Source organism: Mytilus galloprovincialis, chromosome 4 (genome assembly GCF_965363235.1).
Source record: "Mytilus galloprovincialis chromosome 4, xbMytGall1.hap1.1, whole genome shotgun sequence".
Classification (NCBI taxonomy): domain Eukaryota; kingdom Metazoa; phylum Mollusca; class Bivalvia; order Mytilida; family Mytilidae; genus Mytilus; species Mytilus galloprovincialis.
This window is the reverse complement of record NC_134841.1, coordinates 28,534,549-28,561,755: the sequence shown is the minus strand read 5'-3', so window position 1 is coordinate 28,561,755 and position 27,207 is coordinate 28,534,549. Positions and strand designations below refer to the sequence as shown.

The 27,207-nt window shown below is 31.8% G+C and overlaps 2 protein-coding genes across 3 annotated transcripts in view; one reads left to right on the top strand and one right to left on the bottom strand.

The window, feature by feature from the left end:
• LOC143071789 (drebrin-like protein) overlaps positions 1-25,869 on the bottom strand; it is a 36,222-nt gene extending 10,353 nt beyond the window's left edge. Inside the window, exons 1-7 of one of the 2 annotated variants that reach the window (XM_076246367.1) lie at positions 25,734-25,869; positions 18,675-18,730; positions 17,646-17,758; positions 14,642-14,716; positions 12,639-12,782; positions 4,920-4,997; positions 4,366-4,452 (exon numbers count right to left, since the gene is read on the bottom strand). In XM_076246367.1, the coding sequence (XP_076102482.1) occupies positions 4,366-4,452; positions 4,920-4,997; positions 12,639-12,782; positions 14,642-14,716; positions 17,646-17,758; positions 18,675-18,730; positions 25,734-25,816 (636 nt within the window). In that variant the 5' untranslated portion in view covers positions 25,817-25,869. The remainder of the gene's footprint in view (positions 1-4,365; positions 4,453-4,919; positions 4,998-12,638; positions 12,783-14,641; positions 14,717-17,645; positions 17,759-18,674; positions 18,731-25,733) is intronic. The other variant, XM_076246368.1, reaches the window with a different exon arrangement.
• Positions 25,870-26,017: 148 nt separating this feature from the next.
• Positions 26,018-27,207, top strand: part of LOC143071786 (rho-related BTB domain-containing protein 2-like) — a 31,299-nt gene continuing 30,109 nt past the window's right edge. Inside the window, exon 1 of the mRNA XM_076246364.1 lies at positions 26,018-26,198. The gene's annotated coding sequence lies outside the window, so the exon portion shown is untranslated. The remainder of the gene's footprint in view (positions 26,199-27,207) is intronic.

The following is a 27,207-nucleotide window of genomic DNA, read 5'->3' as shown; positions in this document are numbered from 1 at the left end:
AACTTGACCTCCATTCTTTCATTAGTAACAACATATTAAAATTTGGGAAGCTTTGGTAGAACAGTTCATGCGTAAATGCACGGACAACTCCATTTTTCAATCTTTCAAGAACCATAACTCCTGAACGGTAAGAGTCAAAATCGCCATTATTGAACTTGACCTTCGTATAGTTGTCAGTAATAACATATTAAAATTTTAAAAGCTTTGGTTGAACGGTTCATGAGTTAATGCACGGACAACATTTGATTGCCGCCCGGCCGCCCGCCGTACATCCCCAAATCAATAACCGACATTTTTGTCACAAAAATCCGGTTAAAAATCCAAGCATAATACTTCGTAGTCACATGTTTTTAAAATTCTTTCTGAGTTGCTCAGTAAAAAGTATCAGTTAGTAAGACTTTCTAAATATAGATTATAATCTTGTAATTATGAATAAATAAACTCATCATAGATACCAGGACTAGATTTTGTATATACGCCAGACGCGCGTTTCGTCTACAAAAGACTCATCAGTGACGCTCAAATCCAAAAATGTTTAAAAGGGCCAAATAAAGTACGAAGTTGAAGAGCATTGAGGATCAAAATTCCTTTAAGTTTTGCCAAATACAGCTAACGTAATCTATGCCTGAGGTAGAAAAGCCTTAGTATTGAGATCTGTGGTATGTTTCAATGAGTTGGTATTTCAACAACATGATTTAAAGTGTTCCAATATGACACCATGTCCTAATCCTACTATCATATTTCAAAGTCCGTGAACTGCACAATCAAGGTCAAAAACCATGATTTGGCATATACCTTAAAAAGGTTCACATCATAATTTACATGTGTTGCAAGTTTTATGTTGATGTGAGCAAAACTTCATCTATAGTATTTTTAAATCTTAACTTTAACCTGATAATGGACTAGCAAATGGATAGATGCTCACTCCAGGAAATATATAGCCTCCCTATTGAGACTAAATGAAAATGTGGTGGTATATTTAGACAATATACGTATAGTGTCTTGAAATATGAAAATTATTTGTATGAGGCTTAGAAACGGGGGAAATGCAAGGTTCTACCGAGCATTTTCCCGTTTCGTGCCGAATACAAATAAATTTCATATTTCAAGACATTATACATATATTGTTTTTATACTGAAATCGATCAAACATTAAAAAAAATAAAATAAATATTTAACAAATATTGTTAAAAAAAAGTGTTTAGAATTTCCCTCTTGGGGTACTATTTTGGGGTATTTCCCTATGAGCGTAGTCCAGGTGGTAAGACATTGACATTTTAAGGAATTAGAAAGGGAAAATGAAGTTAATTAATAACATTTAATAAACATGGTATAAATTACCAGTTTGAAGACATAATAAGTTTAAATTCATAAAAGTTGACCATTGTTATTACACGTTGTTATGGTTGTGACATGACGTTGTTGATGAAATACAGTAGTTCCAGTAAGTAGGCCGGGCTTATAGGTTAGTTGAGGTCATTGACGTATAAAGCTAACGTTTATACGTATAGCTTTATCTGTATAGTAAAATAGCTGATTGCAGTATAATAACTCACTTGAGCACTTGAATATAAAATCTGATTAAAATGATATCTTGAGTCGGAGTGGATGAGACAGTAACCTAGCAGCACAAATTTAAGAATGCAAATAGAAATGCAATTTCTTGATATAGAAAAAATATCTATGTAAAAGCTACAATGAACATCAAAACCATTTATAAAAAGAGGCATTCTTGTATTTTTCACACAATTGATCAGTAATGCTTTATACAGATATAAGAAGATGTGGTATGAGTGCCAATGAGTCCATAATGAATTTGTACATTGTATATGTAATATTGTATAAATTTGACATAAGAAGACAAGTAAACAAATTTCAACGAAACTTGATTATGGAATTTAGGTTCTGAGCAATAGATAACATGAGTCAATGGAAAATCGGTTTAAATAACAAGGCATATATTTCAAAGATTTTACGAAGTATTAATTGATGATGGTGCGCTAATAAATATAAGGCAAAATCAGTATTTTTTCCGTTTAAAAAGGAACCCAACTTAAAACAGTAAAAGTGAAGCTACCGAAATTCAAATATGGTCTGTGTTTGTTGGTAAGTGGATTGAGTAAATTCTTATATAATTACTGTGATTAAAAGCATTGTGTTATGTGTTTTATAAAATTTGCATGATTTTAACATAAGTAAGAGTAAGGAAACGAAATAATCTACAAATTATAAAGGGGCATAACTCTAGAACAGCAAGTAAATTACTCCAAAATGTGATCTCTGTAGGTGATTTTTGGTTCTTAGTTTTGTGTATGAGCTTTATAAAACTGGAATCAGGCAAACTTTAAGTGGAAATTCAGAAACAAAAATGGGACAGAGGGAAGGATGGATGTTCCAGAGTAACACTGTTATGCCCCTTCACCTAGCAGGGGGGCACTACGAATAGTTCAACAGCAAGTTACACTAGAAAATAAAATAAAGTTATAACAATATATTGTATAAATATGCATACATTAAAAAAGTAAATAGCCTCACTCAACTAGAATTCTACTTAAATACTGTATAAAGCTACACAAACAAAGATTACAGTTTCTAGGGCAAGCTTTCAAATTTTAGTTGAGAAAAAGAGGTAATTTTCATGTATTTTTCACTAAAAATTATATCAATACTTGTAATGTTTGTAAAAGAATTGATTAATTCTCAGACTTTGATGTCTTTAGGATTTATTTTGTTCATTTGTACAATTACTTGATAAGTTAAATGGGGTATCAGTCTCTCAGAAACTGTGTATTATAGTTTTTTTTAATGATTTGACGGTATGCTATGTCTGTAAGAATATAAATGTGGCTAGATTCTAGATCTAAATAAAAGGTATGTGTAAAACATTTTAAAATTATTAGTCAGAAAAAAAAACGCAAAAAATATCAAATTAGTAGTATTAGTAAAAATGACACCAGTATAGTATATCATTAAAATCCTGGTAAAATGTAAAATATTCATGCTAAATAATGAACTTAACATACAGAGATAAATTTTTATCAGATATTAGTATTTTGGAACATGTTAAACATGCATTGAAGATGTATTTACATCACTGATAGAGAACATCACGTCAATAACAAATCACATATAGTAAACAAGAAAATCAATCTTTTCTTTTTATAAATGCAGAAAACAATTAAATTCACACATAATATAAAAAAATGATCATGTATAAATTCTCATCATGATTACTGAAAAATTTGATTTTTTGGTGATTGAAATATCATTGCAAAAAATTGCCTTAGCAAAAATAAAAAAAATGTATTTTAAATTTCTATAGTATATTTGTATACAGTATTTCTTAAAATTGCAATAATTAAGGTAGCACAATACAAAGGTTTTGTTACTCCCAATCAGACAACTTAAAACTGATGTAATTCATTTCATCCTTCTTTATATTTTATAAATGAGGTACCAAAAGAAAGAAGAAAGATTAATCTTTCAAATTGTGATAATTTCATTATGACATAATTATTACATAATTAATTATTATGTAATTAGTTGCTATATTGTGATGTCCACACTTGAATGAATTTAGCTTCTTTGTTCTTCATAGCATCCCAAAATATTTTATATATTATTGTACAACACAGCTTGACCTCCAAAACTGTGTCTCAGATTTTCAAAAACATCAATAGAACAAATTTTATACCCAATTGAATTTAGTGGTCTCTTATGAATTGATGTTGCAAACTTCATTGAAGATTTATGAGAGAACGAAATTCAATAGGAAAAATCTGAGACACAGTTTTGGAGGTCAAACTGTGTTGTGCACGAATCTATAAAATATTTTGGGATGCTATGAATAACAAAGAAGCTAAATTCATTCAAGTATAGACATCACAATATGGCAACTAATTACATAACAATTAATGATGTAATAATTATGTCATAATGAAATTATCACAATTTGAAAGATTGGTCCATCTTCTTTCTTTTCGTACCTCATTTTCAAAATTTAAAGAAAGATGAGTGGAATTACACCAGTTTAAAGATGTCTGATTGGGGATGAAAAATCTTTGTATTGTGCTACCTTAATATCACTTTTGTGTTTATTTTAATAAATGCATGCAAACATTATTGAATTTACAAATAAATAAAAATTTTATCTTTGTCACAGTAGTAAATTTTTTTAAGTAATCTTTTTATGAGTTGCATACATATATGAACAAATAATTGTATACAGTATAAGAAAGGAGACACCAAATAGATAGAAAAGAAGACCAAAGTACCTTGAATAAATTTCAAACAAAACAAGATAAGCATGCACTACACAAATAGGATACAAGAAACAAAGTGAAGCCGTTCAACACACTGTGTTACCTCACGTTCCCTCCTCTCTTGGTCAAGTTTCTTTTTTTCTAACCCTGATTTCTTCTTTTCTTCTTCAATTCTTCTTTGTTCTTCTTTCTGATCATTTATTGATGGACAGAACATTTTTAGATCAATTAACACATATATGTTTCAGTATGCGCAAACCTTACCATTTTGTGGAACACTTTTCAGTATACGCAAACATTACCATTTTGGGGTACATTTTTCAGCAATTATCCAGTGTTTTCTTCAAGCAACACATGAGTGACAAGCAAAATGTTTTGTTTTAAACTTGTGTATAATGTCTTCCATGTACTAAGGTTAAAGGTTTAATGTGTAGATGTAATACAGGTAAGGTATATTTTTCTATTAATCAAGGTAAATCAGGAAAATGTGCATAGCTTTAATTGGTAAAATGTTTTGGCTTTATTGGGTGTTTTTTTTTCAGGACTCTATCCAATTATATTGTGATAAAAAAAATGGATCCTAGCATAAGGGAACTGAGGAATGATCTTATTTTCAATAACAGTGTATTGAATTAAGGGAACATAAAATGATATTACCTCTTTTTCTGCCCAGAACTGATCTCTCTGTTTTGTGTTTATATCTCTGGCTGCAACTGTTCTCTGGTAAACTGATCCCTACAACAAGGAAAAAAAATTGTATTTAAGGTGGCTCACCCCAATAGTGACCCCCGGTAGAATTTTTTTATTTTCACATATTCTGTAGATTTTTTTATGCTGAATCCAAAAATGCAAAGAAAAAAGGGGGTCACCAGGCTCGTTTTCTCCTCAAATTGAAGCGAAATGTGCGATTTTGACCCTATTTCCAAACATGCCCACCCTTCCAACAATAACCGTTACATCAAATTCAAAGACTTTTAAAACCAAGTCAGTATGATTTTTATGTGAAAAAACATTAGAATTTGAAATGTAAACCTTTCCCTTGGTTGTTTTTGACTTAAAAATCCTTTTATTTTCAGATTAATGTCTAAATTTTGCATTTTCTAATTTTAGTTTAAGGCAAAAAATATTGGTTTAATCGAATTTTCGTAAAATTTCCCCGGTAGATTTTTTTTAAAAACAGATATGTCAAAGCTATGAACTTTTCGAACATTTTAAGGTAAAATAAAATGGGGGTCACCAGGCTTTTAAAAAAGTTACGAGCTTTTGTTTAACCCCTCTACCCCATAAGGTCTGATTTCATTGCACTCCATTAATTACTTAATTGTGAATTCTTTATTGATGGCTTTAATAAAATAATGTTTGTTATTATATCAATAAACGATTGCTGAATATAAATGTGGTTATCGTATTACTGTTTGTTATCAAAAAGTGAAATTTTGATTATTTTGGTGAAATACGGTAATTTTGTCTGGCGCGAGTTGCTTCCCTCTAATTTGGCGCCATTATCGGTACCAGAGGAATTTCAAGGTCGCCATTGCCGAGCAGCATACTATATTGATGAATACGACCATGTACATGCATAACAGACATTGTGGCGAATATACAACGATGAAGGTAGAGTTATTACATAAGAAAACATAGATTTCGATATATTAGGCAGCCAAATGTTTTCAGTATAACGAAAAATACAAACTTGGGGGTTGTCTCAAAATACTCACTACTGTTGAAAATCAATGCGGCTGAAACCTTGCACGGGCTCAATTTCTGTTCCATGTTTAATATTATAGATCGTTATAGCTGGTATCTTATTTATGTGTTTATTTTACCTTTTACAGACAAGTTGTAAACATGTCTGGCCAGTTTTGAAAAATATCCGTGTGCAAACTTCCGAAGAGGAAGGGATGACATCTACTGTCATTTTTACGCTACCGTTAGCAATGGTTAGTGTCAATGAATTAGTCTTTTTTAATCATCATTTTTAATAACTTATTTCGTAGCCAAGTTAGGTTCAAATTAGTCCAAGATTAGCCCCAGCTTGTCTGGCAAAACAGCCGTTGGACGTCAGAGAAATCTCGGACTAGGGTCATATGTATGTGGGGTACCCCATAACTTCGGTTCATCGGGACAGTTTCTACTCCTTGACCCCAACTATATTTCCCTTCCCATTTTACTCTAAAATCCCCCCCCCCTTTTACTTCAATTCTTCCATCTCCTTGCCCCAAGACAAAATATATTTCAAAGATGCCCCCTTTTCCCTGATCCCTCATTCCCCTGTCTCCTTACCCCTGTCCACCCCTCTATTAAGGTCTGGGGTTTGATTGACTTCTTTATTTTCTTGAGATTATGATATAATTGGCCTAATTTGTAAATGATAAACCCTACAGTAGGAGGCAAACGAAGGATTCATCTTTATCAATCACAATTTGTTTACCATTAACCCCCCCCCCCCTAATTCTGTTAGGTATACAAAAATGTCTTAAGGTCTAGTAATAGAAGTATCAGGGTTAAACATGTACAGAATGCGGCCATAAGTATTTGTCACTTGAGATTTTTAGCTGTTCATATATATTGTATATAATATAAAAAAGAAGATGTGGTACGATTGCCAATGAGACAACTATCCACAAAAGACCAAAATGACACAGACATTAACAACTATAGGTGTATACATTTTTTCAAAAAAAAATATTTTGGACTGATTTTAAGCATCCTGGTACCAATAGAAGCAGTATTATCACAGGTTTATTTTTTAGTTATATTTTTTTTGTGTCTCATTTTCATTATTTTCTGTTCAGAAATTCGATATACATGTATATTCAACCAAATTAAATTATAAAAAAATATTTTATGTGTTCTCAAGGGAAAACAAAAATAAATGAAAACGAACCTATTATCAAATAAACACATATTAATTTAGACCATTTTTTTGCATTGTCAGTCTTATCAAACTTGCATGTACCTCCCAAATTTGGTTTCTGTTCTCCAACTTCAGTTTGCCTCTACCAATGTTATGAAACTAATACACAATTAATGCATATATATATGCTTACTACATTGTACCAACAAAGACACATGAAGTTTGAATTTTTGGTGGGGTCGCTTTTACTTTTCTAGAGTTATGCCCCTTTACAAATTAAAAAAATGCTGAAATTTTGTTCCTTTCTTTAACACAAGTTTGCTTCATCCAAATGTTCTGAAACTTATATGCAATGCTTACTACAACAACACTCAGATCAAGTACAAATTTGGGTGGTGTCACCCTTTTCATCCTTTATATGCAAGCGGCTGCTCATTTGTGTCCCATGGACACATTACCATTATGAACTAGTCTACATCTATATGCTTTTGAATGTCAATAATTGTTGATTTTCTGACAGAATTACTCTGATATTTAATTTCAGGCTGCAAGTACATTTGTACATGTACATTGCAAATGGAAGGAGTGAGCTTGGAATGTTCAACTTTACTTGGAAACTATTGGCAAAGAACTGACAGAATTTCATGAGAAGCCAGTATCATATTCTAGTCTTGCAACCGGAAACTATGCGTAAAGTGCTGAAACTTAAGAACAACATTCTACATGTATATATGCAATATATGTTGCCACAATCCACTTAAGGAGCTAAGATCAACTATAAATTGGAACTACATGTATATGCTTTAGTGCTGTCAAAATCCTTTAAAAAAATCAAATCAAAAGGACCTACTTCACCTATATATATAGCTACCTGTCCCAATGATGAATACAGATCATATATATGAGTCTACTCTTATAAATAAAACAGTGAAGGAGAATAAAAATAAAGAAAATATAGAGCTGATCAGCTAATGATTGTACATGTACATGATGTATAAATGGCAACAATTCTTACATGTATACTAGTACATTGAAATTAATTATATTAATAGATGTTTTATAAATTTGATCTCATATATATTAGAGGAATAAAATCAATCACGTTTCAAAAATTTGATTTAGTTGAGCCTTTTTTTTACGCCAGTTTTCAGGACATATTATGGTATACCATTGACTGTCCGTCGTCAGCATGTCGGACATGTATTCAAAAATAATAAATACTAATAGGTACATGTAGTAGTCAATATTGTGTAATCAATAGGTCATCTTCATGTATATTTGGTGTATAAAATGATTATTAAATGTCTTATCACAAATTAAAATATCAAATGAGAGGATGTGATATGATTGTAAATGAGACACAACCGACCAAATAACACAGAAATAACTATACCTGTAGGTCACCATATGGACTTCAACAATGAGTAAAACATATTCTGCATAGTTGGTTTTAAAGGTCTCGAAATGATAAATGAACAATTTAAAACATTTAAAATGAGAAAACTAATGGGTGATTTATGTACAAAATAATAAATGAATAACAAATATGTCTGTCTTGCAGGGTTTATCTGAACTTAACCTCATTTTCATGGACTTGTCTGTTTCTTGAATTCTAAATATGTTTCAAAATATTTGGTTGATGGGATGATTGTTACAGAGTCCGACATAGGGTGGGGGCTCATTGGTGGATTATATTGCAAATAACTGAAGCCAACCCCGCTTTGGCAGTCAGTCCCCACATTGCCACTAGAGAAATAAAATAACTAAGAAAAAAAAAATGGTATATTAATAAGAAAAAAAAATTAAATCACGATAATTTCCTGTCGATATGCACATCTACGTAGTATGTCCTTATTATCTACAAAGTTTCATGAAATTCTGTTGAATGTGTGGTTTCAGAGGAGTTTCGATGACAAACTGTTTGCAGTAGTATACTGCAGCAAATAAGTTCAAAGGGGCATAACTCCTAGAAAAATAATTCGTAATTTCCTGTCAATATGCACATCTACATGGTATGTCCTTATTATCTAAAAAGGTTTTATGATATTCTGTTGTGCGGTTTGAGAGGAGATGCAATGACAAACTGTTGCAGTAGTATATTGAAGCAAATAGGTTCAAAGGGGCCTTACTCCTAGAAAAAAAATATGTATATCTAAATAGTATGTCCTTATCTAAAAAGGTTTCATAAAATTCTATTGTGCGGTTTGAGAGGAGATGCGATGACAAACTTGCAGTAGTATATTGAAGCAAATAAGTTCAAAGGGGCATAACTCCTAGAAAAAGTTTGAATCGTAATTTCCTGTCGATATGCACATCTGCATAGTATGTCCTTATTATCTAAAAAGGTTTCCTGAAATTTTGTTGGGCGGTTTGAGAGGAGTTGTGATGACAAGAAACAGGACTGATAGACTGGCTGATGGACGGACGGACGGGTCAAAAATGTTATACCCTTTGCCACTTCCTTGCGTAGGGTATAAAAATAGGAAGATGGGGTGTCATTGTTTATGAGGCGACTTCACCAGAGACCAATTTACATAGAAGATAACAATTATGTCCCCGTACGGACTTCAACAATTACTATAAACTGATATACCACATAGTCAAACAAATAAAAGTCCCAGAAATTACGTTTTATTTTTATATGACTGCACATAATGAAAATTAAAGTTGTGCATACTGAATGATCACTGGCAAGTATTTCAAGCATAATACGGATGAGAACATGCAGATAAGTATCAATTATGAAAGTTATGCAAAGTAAGACGGGAGCTAGATATATGGACTGCCATAAAAAAAAATGAATGGACAATTACGCTTGGTGCATGTGTAGGCAAAATGAATGGACAATTACGCTTGGTGCATGTGTAGGCAAAATTCCCCCTTTTTACCCTACGAGGCTTCGTATGTATACATCCAGCTGTTTGAACACCCTGTATAATCAAGGGGTCATCTGTCAGATTAGTCATATTTCTATGTTAACCATACGATATGAAAATAAGCAGATGTGGTATGATTGCCAATGAAACAACTATCCACCAAAGTTCATATTTAAAATTCAATATTATAAATAAAAAAAACATTATCTCCTTTTATCATCACGTATAGATCGATGATTAGTTAGGGACGACATCAAAAGATCAATGTAAGATAAAAAAAACTTAATTCAAATAGTTTGGGGGTGGGGGGTTGAACTGCTGCAAGATTTGGTTATCCGACATTGATTTTTACATATATCCATATGGGTCAATCAATTTTTCCCAAATCAAGTTAATAGGGGGGTAGGGGGGTCAGTGAAAAAAACTATTTGAATTAAGTTTTTTATCCTTCATTGAACTTTTGATGTCGTCCCTTATGCTATGCATTTCTTTGCCACGGTAAGATCAAATCAGTGTTCACAAACAAAATTGTCATTCTCATTTTTTTGCCGCATTGACATCACTCAACTATATTTGTGATCATTTGTTTTAATCAAGAAAACTTTCCTTATTAGCTTACCTTTTAAAAAAGCATTTCAAAAATTAAGATTAAAGTTAAAGTTTGCCAACATCACCGGCTAATACAGCTGGGCTAATATAGCGTTCTTCAGGGCGTAGCTTTTAAATTACAATCCAAACTTTTCCTGAACCTAGTAGTAGTATAGATTTTTTTTATATATAAAGTCTTTAGTAGTGTTTGAGACTGCCCGGCACGCTGCGGGTGTATGTCCTAGCAAAATCTCGACATGGTGAAACCAAAAGTTTTGCGGTTCTCCGCAAAGCATGCAGTATTTAGGAATTATATCATAGACCGATATATAAGGTCGGAATACTAGGCCAGTCCCGGTTACTTTTGACAGTGATGGATCCAGGGGGAGGGTTCCGGGTTCCCCCCTTTTTTGGACGATCAATGCCTTTGAATGGGGAAATATAGTTGGAACACCCCCTTTTTGTCCTGGGTTGGGAACCCCCTTTTAAAATGGCTGGATCCGCCCGATTGATCGTTGCTGGATCCATTAGTCTATTTTAATAACATTCAGTGCTCTGATTCAATTATTTTAGTTTTAATGCTGATATTTCTTTTTTTTTAATATGAACTCGGTTGACATATTGATAGATACAACAGAAAATTGCAAATCAACAAAATAACAATTCACAAAATAAGTAATAGAAAAGTATCATAAAAATAGAAAACATTGGTCCCGATGTCTTAGATTATAGGACTAAGTCTAGTGTTCCGGAAATCATGGAATTGTGATACGAGAAAAATTATCAGATGATTTTCGTGCAGGTAAACATATCTTTTAATGAAAATGTTAAGTATTAAGTCTGTTAGAAAATTGGCATGTTCAAATTTGTTTTGGTATAACTATAATTATCAAAATTTTGCAGTGGAAAAATATATCGCATACTCGGGAATAAACTCCTAAAAATACATGGAAATAAAGATATTTCAAGTTTTAAATATATTTATGACAGAAACAAACTGTTATAAAACGCCAAACGGATTATATCATGATAACAAACCCGCCCCGATGTTTTAAACCATACTATACGGGCAGAGACATATATACACATATATGTCTCTGATACGGGTCACAAGTTTACCTGTTTTTGAAAGCTGTACGATGACATGAAGTTGTTTACATCGCTATCATTTGTTTACAGTTAATCATTGCGTCATTGGCAAAACATTTTCAAAAATAAATATCCACGACATCATTTAATTCAACTGGTATTTAAGTGAATTCAAAATATGGTACGAACGGACCCAAGAGGCGACCGTGTAAGATGAGAATGCGTTTTGGGAGCGAAGCGGCACCAAATACCGTCGACGTCATACATGTGACTTTGTCAGTATTTATATATTCTTTTTTTTTAATGTTATGCTTAAATCATGTATATTTTTCTCCTTTTAAACTTTTATGCGAAAAATGAAGAAAGCACTGTGAATTTCTGACCGTTCGTATTTCCTGTTTTGAAGAACGTTTAGCTTCACTTGTTTACATCGTCAAGGGTGCTTTCATACACGCCCGCGTTCCAAGGTCGTCAAAGCTATTTTTGAGAAGACCCCTTAAAGCGACCGTTTCCAAGGCACTCGTCGTAAGAAACATGCGTTAAAATATGCGCATTGGTAAAGGGCCGAGCCACCTTAAGAGCACTTAATTTTTTTTTATTTCAAACTAAATGTTTCGATCCAAGAAGCATATATCTATAGATTATCGTTGATTTTCTAGCTTGAGCCAGTTCCGCAATCTTTTTGCAAATCATTCATAAGGAAGGATTGAATTTGTGTGCATATCCATAAAAAAATCTTTACAGAAACAGATTCCACCACCTAATCTTGTGTAAAACAATATTTTTCCACTCTCAACATTTAAATTTTAATATTTCAAATGTTGTGGAGCCTAGCATTTTAAATTTGAAAATTTAAATGTCATGACTAGATAAATATCTTATCACACTAGTGACAGTTGTAAAATCTATATTTATCAAACATGATATCATGATTTCTACAGCAGATTATATTAAAACAAAACAAACCACAGGTTCTGGACTATCATCTTTAGGTTTAGGTTTTTCTTTATGGAAGCTGTAGTTTGATCCTGAAGATTTTGCCACTTTCTTTGTTACATCATCTGGATCTATGTCTTCTTCTGTTCTGGCATTAATAACTACATGTATACCCTAGAAAATAGATCATTAATAACTCATGTATACCCTAGAACATAGAGCATTAATAACTACATGTAATACATATATACCCTAGAACATAGAGCATTAATAACTACATGTCTACCCTAGAACATAGAGTATTAATAACTACATGTATACCCTAGAAAATAGAGCAGTAATAACTCTATGTATACCCTAGAAAATAGAGCATTAATAACTACATGTCTACCCTAGAAAATAGAGCATTAATAACTACATGTCTACCCTAGAACATAGAGCATTAATAACTACATGTCTACCCTAGAACATAGAGCATTAATAACTACATGTATACCCTAGAAAATAGAGCATTAATAACTTCATGTATACCCTAGAAAATAGAGCATTAATAACTAATGTATACCATAGAACATAGAGCATTAATAACTACATGTCTACCCTAGAACATAGAGCATTAATAACTACATGTATACCCTAGAAAATAGAGCATTAATAACTAATGTATACCATAGAACATAGAGCATTAATAACTACATGTCTACCCTAGAACATAGAGCATTAATAACTACATGTATACCCTAGAACATAGAGCATTAATAACTACATGTAATACATATATACCCTAGAACATAGAGCATTAATAACTACATGTCTACCCTAGAATATAGAGCATTAATAACTACATGTCTACCCTAGAACATAGAGCATTAATAACTACATGTATACCCTAGAAAATAGAGCATTAATAACTTCATGTATACCCTAGAAAATAGAGCATTAATAACTAATGTATACCATAGAACATAGAGCATTAATAACTACATGTCTACCCTAGAACATAGAGCATTAATAACTACATGTATACCCTTGAACATAGAGTATTAATAACTACATGTATACCCTAGAACATAGAGCATTAATAACTACATGTAACCCCTAGAAAAAGAAACATTACACAGACTATGAATTAGACTAAAAATTAAAATATGATTTAAATGATGTAGAAAAAATACTTCACTATTAGCAGTCAATTTCACCAAAATAAGCTATAAAAGCAACATCAATTAAATATTGACATGCAAGTCAATAAGACAAATCATTTGAATTGACAGAATTTCCCATGCATGGTTAATTGTTTCTTTTGGACTTTCGTAATTTTGATATATGTGAAAGTATGTTTTCAATTAAATATGATTTTTGTCAAATCAGTAAACATGATTTTGACAGCTAATGCCCCTTTTATAAATAAAAATCATTTTAACAAGAACATTGAAAACTATATGTATACCCTGTAAAATAGAGCATTGAAAACTTTGTGTATATCCTGTAAAATAGAGCATTGAAAACTTTGTGTATACCCTGTAAAATAGAGCATTGAAAACTTTGTGTATATCCTATAAAATAGAGCATTGAAAACTTTGTGTATATCCTATAAAATAGAGCATTGAAAACTTTGTGTATATCCTGTAAAATAGAGCATTGAAAACTATATGTATACCCTGTAAAATAGAGCATTGAAAACTTTGTGTATATCCTATAAAATAGAGCATTGAAAACTTTGTGTATATCCTGTAAAATAGAGCATTGAAAACTATATGTATACCCTGTAAAATAGAGCATTGAAAACTTTGTGTATATCCTATAAAATAGAGCATTGAAAACTTTGTGTATATCCTATAAAATAGAGCATTCATTTATAGGTATATGCTCTAGACAATAAAGCATTTAAAACTTTGTGTAAGTGTTTCAATGCATGGTTAAGTTCTTTATGATTGGATAGTAATGTTAGATATATGTAGCTAATCAATATTAATCTGTGTGTATTGTGTACAATATTTATTCAGTTTTACCAAACACATCTTAAATCTTACCCTAAAAAATTTCTGAACATCTGGTAAATGGTTTGCACATTTAAACTTCATGGATTCTGGTGCTGCTTCACCTTGCTACAAACAGAATTATATAGATTTACTATCTGACAGTATACATATAAAACAAGATTTCTTCTGAAAACTATATATCCTGGTCATTCAATGGTCCATTAATATTTCTCTTAACCATGTTGACAGACAGGAATACAATTCATAAATCAAGGTCAGGAAGCCCTTATATCAAAGATTTACTTACATAATTTTTTATCCTGAAATATCATTATTTGGTGTATCTGTGATTTTTTTTGGTGATTTTGCCATTTGATTAGGGAATTTCCGTTTTGAATTTTCCTTTGAGTTCACTATTTTTGTGATTTTAAATTTTAAATATTATTGGATTTCTAAATATTTTTAACCAATTATATAATCACATTGAGTTTTAAAATGAAAATTGTTTTACATATGTTTAAGTGACAGAAATTGTGTATTATTTTGTAATGTCTCCACCTTATAATGGTAATATTGACAGATATAACATACATTCCTGGTAGAAGGTATGATAAGGTGATGACTTACCTATACTATAGCCCACAGCACAGTGTTATATGTCATGTAATATGTACTCAGAGTAGATTATCTTGTACCTTTACATGTATCATAATGTATCATGTATATAACACTCTATTTAATCAAATGGTATTTGTATGTTAATAGTTCTTTCAAAAAGTATGAAATGTTTTTAATATTCATACTTAAAGCAATATTTGTAGCCTGTATAGTGTCAGAGATCGTACATGTTATACATGGTTTAAACAAATGATAACTAGAGGCTCTATAGAGCCTGTGTCGCTCACCTTGGTCTATGTGAATATTAAACAAAGGAAGCAGATGGATTCATGACAAAATTGAGTTTTGGTGACGGTGATGTGTTTGTACATCTTACTTTACTGAACATTCTTGCTGCTTACAATTATCTCTATCTATAATGAACTTGGTCCAGTAGTTTCAGTGGAAAATGTTAGTAAAATTTACAAATTTTATGAAAATTGTTAAAAATTGACTATAAAGGACAATAACTCCTTAGGGGGTCAATTGACCATTTTGGTCATGTTGACTTACTTCTAGGTCTTACTTTGCTGTACATTATTGTTGTTTACAGTTTATCTCTATCTATAATAATATTCAAAATAATAACAAAAAACAGCAAAATTTCCTTAAAATTACCAAATCAGGGGCAGCAACCCAACAACGGTTGTCCGATTCATCTGAAAATTTCAGGGCAGATAGATCTTGACCTGATAAACGATTTTACTCCATGTCAGATTTGCTCTAAATGCTTTGATTTTTGAGTTATAAGCCAAAAATTGCATTTTATCCCTATGTTCTATTTTTAGCCATGGCGGCCATCTTGGTTGGTTGGCCGGGTCACCGGACACATTTTTAAACTAGATACCCCAATAATGATAGTGGCCAAGTTTGGTTTAATTTGGCCCAGTAGTTTCAGAGGAGAAGATTTTTGTAAAGTTAACAGACAACGCTGGAAAACGACGACGACGGACGCAAAGTGATGAGAAAAGCTCACTTGGCCCTTTGGGCCAGGTGAGCTAAAAATGTATACATAATTTTGTTTGCAGACACAAATGCAATATTTGTATACCTGCATAATTTAAATGATTAATGAAAATTTTATAAAGGATGTAATTGATTTCTCAGACATGAATAAATGATCATAATGAAGAATATTTCCTTAACGTTTTATGTTTGAAAATTACAGGAAATAGGGAATTACAATTAAAGAGACATACAGAATTGTATGTACTTTCCTTTCCTTTCAATTCAGTTTATGGTTTAATTAGATATTAGAAGATGAGGTATGAGTGTCAATGAGACAACTCTCTCATCCAAGCCACAATTTGTAAAAGTAAACCATTAATAAGTACCCAGTTAAGAATGCATAGACAATAAAAGTGATTCACTGATAACAATGAGTGCTTTGAGATGCATATTAACAGTAATTGGCAACTAGACATAATCTCAGTGTATTTACATGGACCAAGTAACAGAGTTGCCAATCTGGGGTATGATATTATCAGGTGTGCTTGTTTTTAATGTAATTGTATGGATGATTTGCAATAAGAATACCCCACTCCAGCTTCGTACACCAATAAAAACTGTCTTCATGATGAAATAGCACAAAAGTGCAGGAAACAGCATTAATACCAATCAATCAATCAATACTAATAAGGATTCCCATTACCAGTGTGTTTTGTCTTAGTATTGTATGGTATTTTGTCTGGCTTAAATAATGCCCTACTTCAAAGTGTAAATATTCTAAGTTAATATTTTAGTATAACATATGAATCCTCTGGGAGTTACCTACTGAGGTCATGAATACGTAATTTGATAGATTTATCCTAGGTTCTAAGATACTTACCCAGTTAATGAGTACATATTTTGGTAGATTTGTATTTGGTCTATAAGATACTCACCCAGTTAATAAGTACATATTTTGGTAGATTTGTATTGGGATCCAGTATAAGATACTCACCCAGTTAATAAGTACGTATTTTGGTAGATTTGTATTGGGATCCAGTATAAGATACTCACCCAGTTAATGAGAACATATTTTGGAAGATTTGTATTGGGATCCAGTATAAGGTACTGGCCAAGTACATATTTTGGAAGATTTGTATTGGGATCCAGTATAAGATACTCACCCAGTTAATAAGTACATATTTTGGTAGATTTGTATTGAGATCCAGTATAAGATACTTACCCAGTTAATAAGTACATATTTTGGTAGATTTGTATTGAGATCCAGTATAAGATACTCACCCAGTTAATAAGTACATATTTTGGTAGATTTGTATTGGGATCAAGTATAAGATACTTACCAAGTACATATTGAGGTAGATTTGTATTGGGATCCGGTTTAAGATACTCACCCAGTTAATGAGTACATATTTTGGTAGATTCGTATTGGGATCCAGTATAAGATACTTACCCAGTTAATGAGTACATATTTTGGTAGATTTGTATTGGGGTCCAGTATTTTGCAGTAAGCATACATGATCTTGGAACCATTCAGACTATCGGACATCTCTTCAAGTCCACCTTCTACAATTTACAAATAAGCTATTTTCAAAACCTATAAATTATTTTGTAATTTTGCAAAATCTCCTTTCAATCATATAAAATAAAAGCTAAAGTACACAATACATGTATTGTGTACACATTTATTAACTGAGATATCTAGTTATTGTTCAGTAAGGTTGTTGGGTGTCTGTTTCATTTACATTTACACACATCTCCTTTTTGTCGACAAAGGGATCCTACATTCTGTCGTCGTTAGCGTTCACAAATATTCACTCTGTGGTTTAAGTTTTTGAAATTTTAATAACTTTCTTAATCTATCCTGGATTTCTACCAAACTTGGACAGAAGCTTGTTTATGATCATAAGATAGTGTCCAGAAGTAAATTTTGTAAAAATAAAATTCCTGTTATTTCCGTATTTTACTTGTTTATGGACTTAGTTTTTCTTCCAGTTAACACTAGATAGTCTGCAGTTAAAGTTTTTAAAACATTTATAACATTCATAAACTATTCTGGATTTTTTACAAACTTGGACAGAAGCATCTTATAATCAAAAGACAGTATTGAGATTATTTTTATTGATTTTTTTCCTCATTTTTGTTGAGCCTGCGATTAACAGTAAAAGTAGGCGAGACACTGGGTTAACCCCAGAACCCTTACGAAATTTTTATTCAAATTTATCATGTTTATTGTATGACTAAATGGACCATGTTTCAGATATTCAATGGTCCTTTCTTCTCATTGTATCATCAACCTTTACAACAGTACCTGTATATAGTTATGTCTAGTTAACACATCAATACTGATTGATTTTTTTATATCTTATTTTAGGTAACAAATGTGTCTATTTTATTTGAAATTGATATTCTTAATGATAATTCAAGCCATGGTAGCATTGTCAAAGATTGTTAATTTTACTCTGTAAACACTGTACTATACCTCCAGTTTCCACACATTTGAGGACTGGTGTCTGAACTTCATATCCAAAAACTGCCCTGCAAGATAAATTTGTTCATATACATGTATACATGATACAAGTAATCTTATAAAAATATATACATTTGTCAAAATGGTCAATATCGATTTCATATAGGCCATGTACATGTTGGTTATGTGCATCAATGATACATCTTGTCTAGTTGATCATTTTTGCTGTTTACAATGGTTTACAATTTTTCTTTATCATGTTTATCTCCATAGTTCTCCAAAAATGAAAAAAATGCATAAAAATCACCATTAAATGGCAAGGACTCCTATATGAGTGATGGTTGGCAGCAGGATAATCAGGCACAATTAATATTGTAAAACTAGATACATGTACCCCAATTATAATTATCACCAAGTTTGGTTTTAATTGGCAGTCATGACTGTAGTTTCCCAAAGATGACGATGGAAGTTTTTAACGATCTTTACCATTGTTTACTGGCTATACAGACTTTGCACTGTATTTCACAAAGAAATTTTTTTATAGTGGTAAATTGAGGACTAAAGCCAATTGATGAGAATAGAGCTAGAAAACAAACAAAAGAACAAAAGAAATTTAGAACAGTTACAGAGTTGCAATGTCCACCATGTTGATAATATTTCAAATGTCCAAAGGCATAACTTTTTTGCTTCAAAAATATTATAGAGAAATGATTGATTGATTGATTGTTGGTTGCTTAATGTCCAGTGGCAAATATTTCATGCATAATCAGGACGAGAACAAGTTCACAATAAATACAATAGGTAGGTCTTGTCACAAGAGAGGCCATCTGGGATGATGGTCGGGGAAATTTGGACTGCCACTGGAAAATGAGGGTATATTGGATAGGGACAGAAATTTTACCTTGCAACAGGCCACCTAAGGACCCCTCAAAGAGTTGTAGCAAGGGTTCTTAATGTGCAAATACTGTTGCACTCTCTTTACACAAGGCATCAGATTTAATGTCCCCATTCTGACCGGACGTGACTGCGAACTTGATATATCCCGCACAGCAAAACGGACACCCCACTTCGGCAAGCGTTTTAATGCCGGTCGGGAGAAGACCAAATGACCATATTTCTATTCCCCAGTCACCCTTCGGGTATAGAGAAATGAAGGCTTGTGTCCAAAAGCAACGCAATTTCCAATATAATAAATATTTCCAAGGTGCATACCTCTTTAAAAAAAATATTGTATCTGCACTGATTTTCAAAATTGTCAGATACATCATGTACATTGCTGATATAAACCATTGTATGGCAAGAATTGTGCATGTATAAGAGCTTACAATGAAATTTCCAAATAATAAGTATTTCCCAGGGATATTACATTTAAAAAATAAAAGATTAACACTGATTTCAAAGATTTTCAAACTAGTCTGAGACATTGCTGAATTAAACATATGACATAAGCATGATATGTTTCATACAATTCTGGCAAGAATTGTACACATGAGAGCACTCAATAAAATCAATTTCCAATATAATTAGTATTTTCAGGGGCATAATTCTTTTTAAAATTGTTGATCAACACTGATTTTAGAATGTATCCCAGTCAATACTGATATACAAAATGTTAACCTATGATATAAGATTTATTGTACACATGAAAGCACTAACAAAACCAGATGGACAGGGACAGTATTGCAGTACATGTATAATTACACAACATGTAAGATGCTATTATACTGTATAAAGTAAACCATTAAAGGTGAAAGTGTGGTCTTCAACAGGGTGCCTTGGCTCACACTGAACAGCAAGCTATGTGTATAAAGGGCACAAAAATGACTAGTGTAAAATCATTCAAATGGGAAAACCATTATAAATGTACTTTAGTGATTATATCTACATCAGTATTCATCATTTTTCCTGGCTAAGTAATATATTATTTTTTCAAACTGTGTTTTTTTTTATTGTCATTGCGCTGTAACAGGAGAGCACCATTTGTCTCTTAAGGTGGTACCCAACACTTTCACTAAAATTAATTTGGCTCGTTTAATTTTCATAAAATTTTGACACAGTATTTACTTTGACCCTTTAACAAAAATATAAAAAATTCAAAAAATTTGAACCAACCGTTTAATCAGAAAAATTACACTGATTATATTCAGGGCTCACACTACTTCAGAATTATAGGGAGAAGTGATTTCTCTTTTTGAAACTGACAGGGAGAAGTGGTGAGATTTGAAAGAGAAGTGCTCATTCGCGCGGTGCGCTACAATGTTTGGATTTTACAATAGTATAAAGGGCCATATGTAAATAATGTTCTTTTTATATTGTTCAATTCATACCTGAGTAAAAAAATTACAATTAAAGTAACATTTGAAATTAAAAGTTGTTTAAGTTTTACTAAGGTTCTTGTGAGAAACTACCAACTAAAAATCTAGCACTAAAAAAAATTAATTTTATTTTAAAAAATGTAAAGAAATTATAATTTATCAATTACAATTTAATTAAAAGTTATCTTGTGTATGAAATTCAGTGTTTCTCATTAATAAAATATAAAAGTTATTAAGCTGGGCCGTAATATATTGATATTAGTATAATAGTCTCAGAGTTAAGCAACTTTAATCAATAGTTTGAAACTAAAAAATATAGGGAATTATATACACCAATCAATTAGATGTAACCAAAAGTCCCTTAATGCATGTGGAATGCGTAATTTTTCCCTTTGGGATCAATATTCTTCGGTCAGCTGTTCCATCCGTGCGTCCGTAGTAATTATTGTAAAAGTATGGATTCCGGTCATAGCTGGTCCGGTTCAGATCCGTAGTTTAGAAATCGGTCAATGGCGGACGAATGCAAGAAAATTTACAAAAATAAACGATGTTTGACAAGTTATTTGAAAAGGAACATGACGTTTTTAATCCAATAAATGGATTAAACATTTACTGGAGGCAACTTTTATCACGTTTAAATGAAGTAACAAACTTATTTTGCCGCCGAAATTTAAGTTGATTTACGTTTTCGAGTAACAAGCACCGGTCTGACCGGAACCTGCGGAAATGCACGAAGTGATAAAAAGTTGTATTTTTATCAAATAACCTGCTACACATTGAGAAGACCATGCTTTAACCTCTTTTCTAAAGATTATGAATCGTTTATGTCTGAATTTCTTTAATTATCAATAAAAAATTGATGTTTCATCAACTTGGTAAAAATTGAAAATGTCCGATGACGGAAGCGACTGAAAGCGAGTATCGTCAAGAACAGGGCGACTTGTTTTCGCTTTTGGGGGTCGGGGAAAGCGAAGTGACGGTCGGGAAGGCGACTTCTTCGCCCAAGTCGCCTGGTAGCGTGAGCCCTGTATATAGCAGTTTGACAAACACTTATTTTGATCATTGAGATGCTTAATATTCCCTTAACAACACAACGTCATTAAAACGTTCTGCTGATTTTACAGAGTTATCTCCCTGTAGTGTTAGGTATCACCTTAACAAGGCCACAATTAAAAATATTTCAGTTTGCCATACCTGTCAACCTGTGACGATGAAAATGCAGGTCATGACCTGCATTGAAGAATCAAATCTCAGGTCATAACGCGTACAAACTTTTTCGAGCTGAATTTCAGTATTTATGGTACATTTTCTTATAATGTATATCAAAGATACCAAAACATCAATGCATGTTCACTTGGTTAAGTCATTTTAAATCTTATTTATTATTATTTCATTACACTTTTAAAGATTTTTATTAACTTGTGTATCACAGTCTTATGTCCTTTACTTTTGTCATCATCTAAAATGTATTTTTCAAATCAGTCTACTAGCCTTTAAACATACCATGTAGAGGTATTACATGAATAAACATTCAACTGTCAATTGACAAGGAAATTAGAGTATGATAAAATATAGTAATACAGTTAAAGGAAGTATAAATGTAAAAAATAATTTTCAACTTTTTTTTAAAAATTATATAAAGGTATAAAAATAATGAAAAGTTATTTTTCAATATGTATTTGAATTTTATATTATTATGATTTAATCTTTTTCACCCATAAAACGTAAATATAAGGAATAATTTTGAATGGTGACAAATAAGGGGAAGTAACTCTTAGTTGAAATATCTTTGTAAAACAACAGGGCAATTTATTTACGACCTAAAGCTAAGGTAATTGGTGTTAATCAACAGTGTGTTTGACACCAAAGCTGTCAAGTGAAGCCATGCACTTAATGGGTCACTTAATTTGACAGTTTACATAGCTAGATGAACTGCATGTTCATGGAAGAATTACGAATTTGCCGGTATTTCAAAGAAATATTACTTATGTCATGAAAATCAATCTCAAGGCTAAGAAATACGGGTGAAATCGGGTCATTTTCGGAATTTCCGGGTTATTTCAATGACCCGGCGTGTGATCCGGGTGATCCCTCAGAATTGTGAAAATCTCGGGTCACACCCGCAGAATCCGGGTCAGTTGACAGGTATGGTTTGCCCAAACCCGACCCATGATGACTGGGTGTGGGTAGGTACATGGAGGTAGGCAAATTCTTTTATTTTTTTTCAGAATTTGCATGAAAATATTAAAAGATTTTAAAACAGTATACATGTACACATATCTTCTTTTTTCCCCATCAAACCTTTGTAGAGACAACAAAAAACAATGAATTTAAAACCTTTATAAATAAATTAGTCTACTACATGTATATGATTTGTATCCTGAGATGTTTATAACCCTGACAATTGATAAATGTGTGAAAGGGCTGGTGGATTTATGAAGTGATTTTCAACAGTTACATCAACACAATGTTTGTGTAAAAAAAATATCAGCTGATTATGTAATGATTAAATTTGTTTGCAGTTTTTAAATCCTATATCTATTAAAATAGATTAAATGTCCTAAAATATTTATATGAATTATTATATACCATCCATAGTTTGTGTCTTTTTTTTGTTTTGAAAACAAATTTATATTTTACATTATCACACAGGTAAATAATTTGGCTATAAATAGATCAAAGCATGTTCTGTAGATTCTCCAAACTAAAAACGTATTTGTTATAATTTTATTTCTTTAAATAATCATGTTAAATTTTTGAAAATAATCATTATTGATAAAATATAATTGCATAAAGTTAACATTTTCTGAAGACTATTTATTTTTAGGTCATGGTTCTAGAGGCTTCATCACAAATTTGTATAAAATTCAAAATGGCATCCATAATAGTTATCAAAAGTACCAGGATTATAATTTAGTACGCCAGACGCCTGTTTCGTCTACATAAGACTCATCAGTGACGCTCATATCAAAATAGTATATAACATGTGTTTACTTTTGCACATTTGAAAAAAAATATTTCTGACAAAAGTCAGATTTCTCTTTCCAAAAGGGATTTATATTTATATTGCAATAAATTCAGAAAGAATTACATTCAGTTAAGATTATATTTCTGATTATGTGAGCAATTATAGTTTTATCAAATTCTCCCAAACAGCAACGTACTGATCTTGTCAACTGAGACTTGTAAATTTGAACTATTTGAATAAATTGGCATATAATTTACATGATAAAGGAAAATTATAATTAACGACAACAATTTATCAAGAAATAATTCCTTTTTATTCAGTAAAAACAAAATCTTCTTGCAAGATTGTGAATTCGCAACTTCCGGATCCATTTCCTGTCAGAATTGCATTGAAAATATTCGATTGCATATGGTTTTGAACAAATCTATCTGAATATTCTTATCAGATATTCGATTACACGATGAAATTAACATTGAGCATAAGGTAAGGGTTTGGTAGTACAAACAACTACAGCAAAAAAAAAAAGGGCCACTTCACATGTTTTACTTCCTTACGTTCGTTAAATCAGCCGATTAAAACAGAGAACATTGAATATCGATTCGGATTAACTGCGTCTCTTATACGCTTTCTTTTAATCTTATTTACAGTTACTTTCAAACGCAAAGACGACAAACATTAAGTTTATATGATGACGTAGCGGACACGAAAAAAATCGGAAAAAAAAAAATTCTTCAAAAAAATGGCAAAAAAAGAATTTGAGTCAGCTGGTTTATTTTGGGTCGGCCGCGTTTGGGCAAACATACAATCTTTTTATTTTGGTCCAAATGAATTACCGTACCAGATGATATTTGAACTGAGGACCCCTTGCAAAGTAAGCCATCCCCTCATTGCAAGTAATCATATGAATGTAATCATAAAGTATCCTAAAATTAATCATGATTACACCATTTTTTACATTGTAATCAATTACATTCTGATAACTTGCATGATTACTGATTCCATGCAATTACATTGTAAAATGTAATTGATTACAACTGATAATGATAAGTGATTATAATTTTCCAGCCCGGCCTCTAACAACTGAGCTAAAGGAGTACACCACTAACTCAGCAAATAGAGGGCAATACATATTTTCGAACATCCTGGCACTTTAAATTTCTAGGAGGTGAAATTCTCGGGACTTTTCCTCAAACACTATGGGAAAATGCAATTTTTAATTCCAATTTAAAACAAAACGGTAAAAGATATCACAAAGATTTTTAAAACACATGTCTATTATGATAAGGAGTTTTGAAAAAACACTCTCAAATTTAATTTTAATGATTCAACAAAAAACAAATTGAGTTTTAAGTTTGTGTACCTATATATGGTAAAACCCGAGGATTTGCCACCGCTTCAACTCCAATATTCAAATAGATTAAACACAATCTAATTATCTGATTGGTCAATCTTCAGCTGTGATGCAAGCATGAAATTATGTATTAATCACCCATTACATTATAAATTATCTATAGGCAATGATAAGTGGAAACACTGATCGTGATACACAAAATCTCTGCAGAATCTCTAATTTTCCAGTACGATTTTGATTTATCTAAATAGTATTAAAATGACCAAAAGGACGATAAACCGTAAGGGAAAGTTAATGCATGCATAATTTGTATGAATAATATTATGAATCATCCGTCACTTCACGCGGAAGTCTTTTGATACTTTTACAGATATTTCAGTATAATTGCATTAATTAGTAAACCTCTTTACAAAACATGAGAAAGTGTAAATGCTCACCAATCTACATTATTTTTATCACTGACTACTTCGTTATACGCCTGTAAAAGGGCTTCTTTATTTTTCCGCAAATCTATCGCCATCCTCCCTTTGCAGGTGCTTGTGTAATACGTCACCAATTTTGGGCTAACTAACGGAAGTAGTTTTTGGAACTTCTTAGTTCAAACAAAATGAAGTCTTTCAAAATCTTTTGTTCAACCCTTCTCTAAATTGTCCCTTTTAAGATTTTTTTCAAAATTTGCATAAGGAATGCCGATATATGTAAAAAATTATCACCATAAATATTCAAATTTTAAATTTTATTGATTGAAAATGCAGTAGGTAAACCGGAGTAAACCTAATTACAAAACAATTTGATATTTTAAGAATCAAGCGTAGCCTTTGTTGATAAATAATCCGACAACGAAATAAACAACGTTTTGTTTGAACACGTATAAATTTGATGCGAGGGAACAAAGATGACAGGTTTTATTTTCACACATTATACTTTGATAAATACTGATTTACTCAGTATCTGATCAGATTAGTTTGATTCTTTTGTTATATTATAGATGGTCACATCTTGCGATGATGAGTCACATAAAAGGAGAGGGAATAAAACGCATCCAAGCGTAAAATTATTTCCATATGTACATGTGACAACTACATGTGTAGCTTTATATCAATAGTAAATGTCTTTAATTGATCAAAGATGTACAATTAAATACATTATAAAAATGTTTCTGATTTGAAAGTTTAGACTTCCTCATTGGGGGTCTCATTTGGGGTCTGATCCCGGGGTATCAGGTCCGTTCGCGCCCAATACACTTTCGCATCCTACATGTTCGCACCTCGCACGTTCGCACCCAAGGTCCGTTCGCACCCAATTTAAAATCAAGTTCCAGTTGAATAATTAGAAAATCATGATTGTTGTTTTAAATTGCCTTGGTGTAAATAATGCAATTATTTAGCTTCGTATGAGTAAAACATTGAAAATTTTAAATGAAAAACACAAAAGATAATTTTTTTTTTAACAGATTGGTCCCTTTGATCTGAAACAATTAAATAAAAAAAATTATAGCAATACACTAACCAAAATTGATTAATATTTAAGATTTATTCCACCCAAAAATCCCGGTCGTCAGAATCTCACTTTATTTAAATGATTAAAAATATTTTAACAATACACTATCCGGCAAAACATGATTTTAAAAGATTTATTCAACACAAAAAACACGTTGTCTCACTTTATTTTGAGACAATGACAACACATATACTAATATGAATACACTTGCCAAAACTTGGTTATAAAGTTATCAAACACAATACCAATAAAACTTGGGCGCGAACGTGTAGGGTGCGAAAGTGAAAGGGCGCGAACGTGATCGGGTGCGAACGTGAATGGGCGCGAACGGACCCAGATTCTGATCCCGGATCCCGCTTATTGTTTAGTGAGAATCCTGTATCCCACTTCTCGTTGTCACAAAAGCGCATT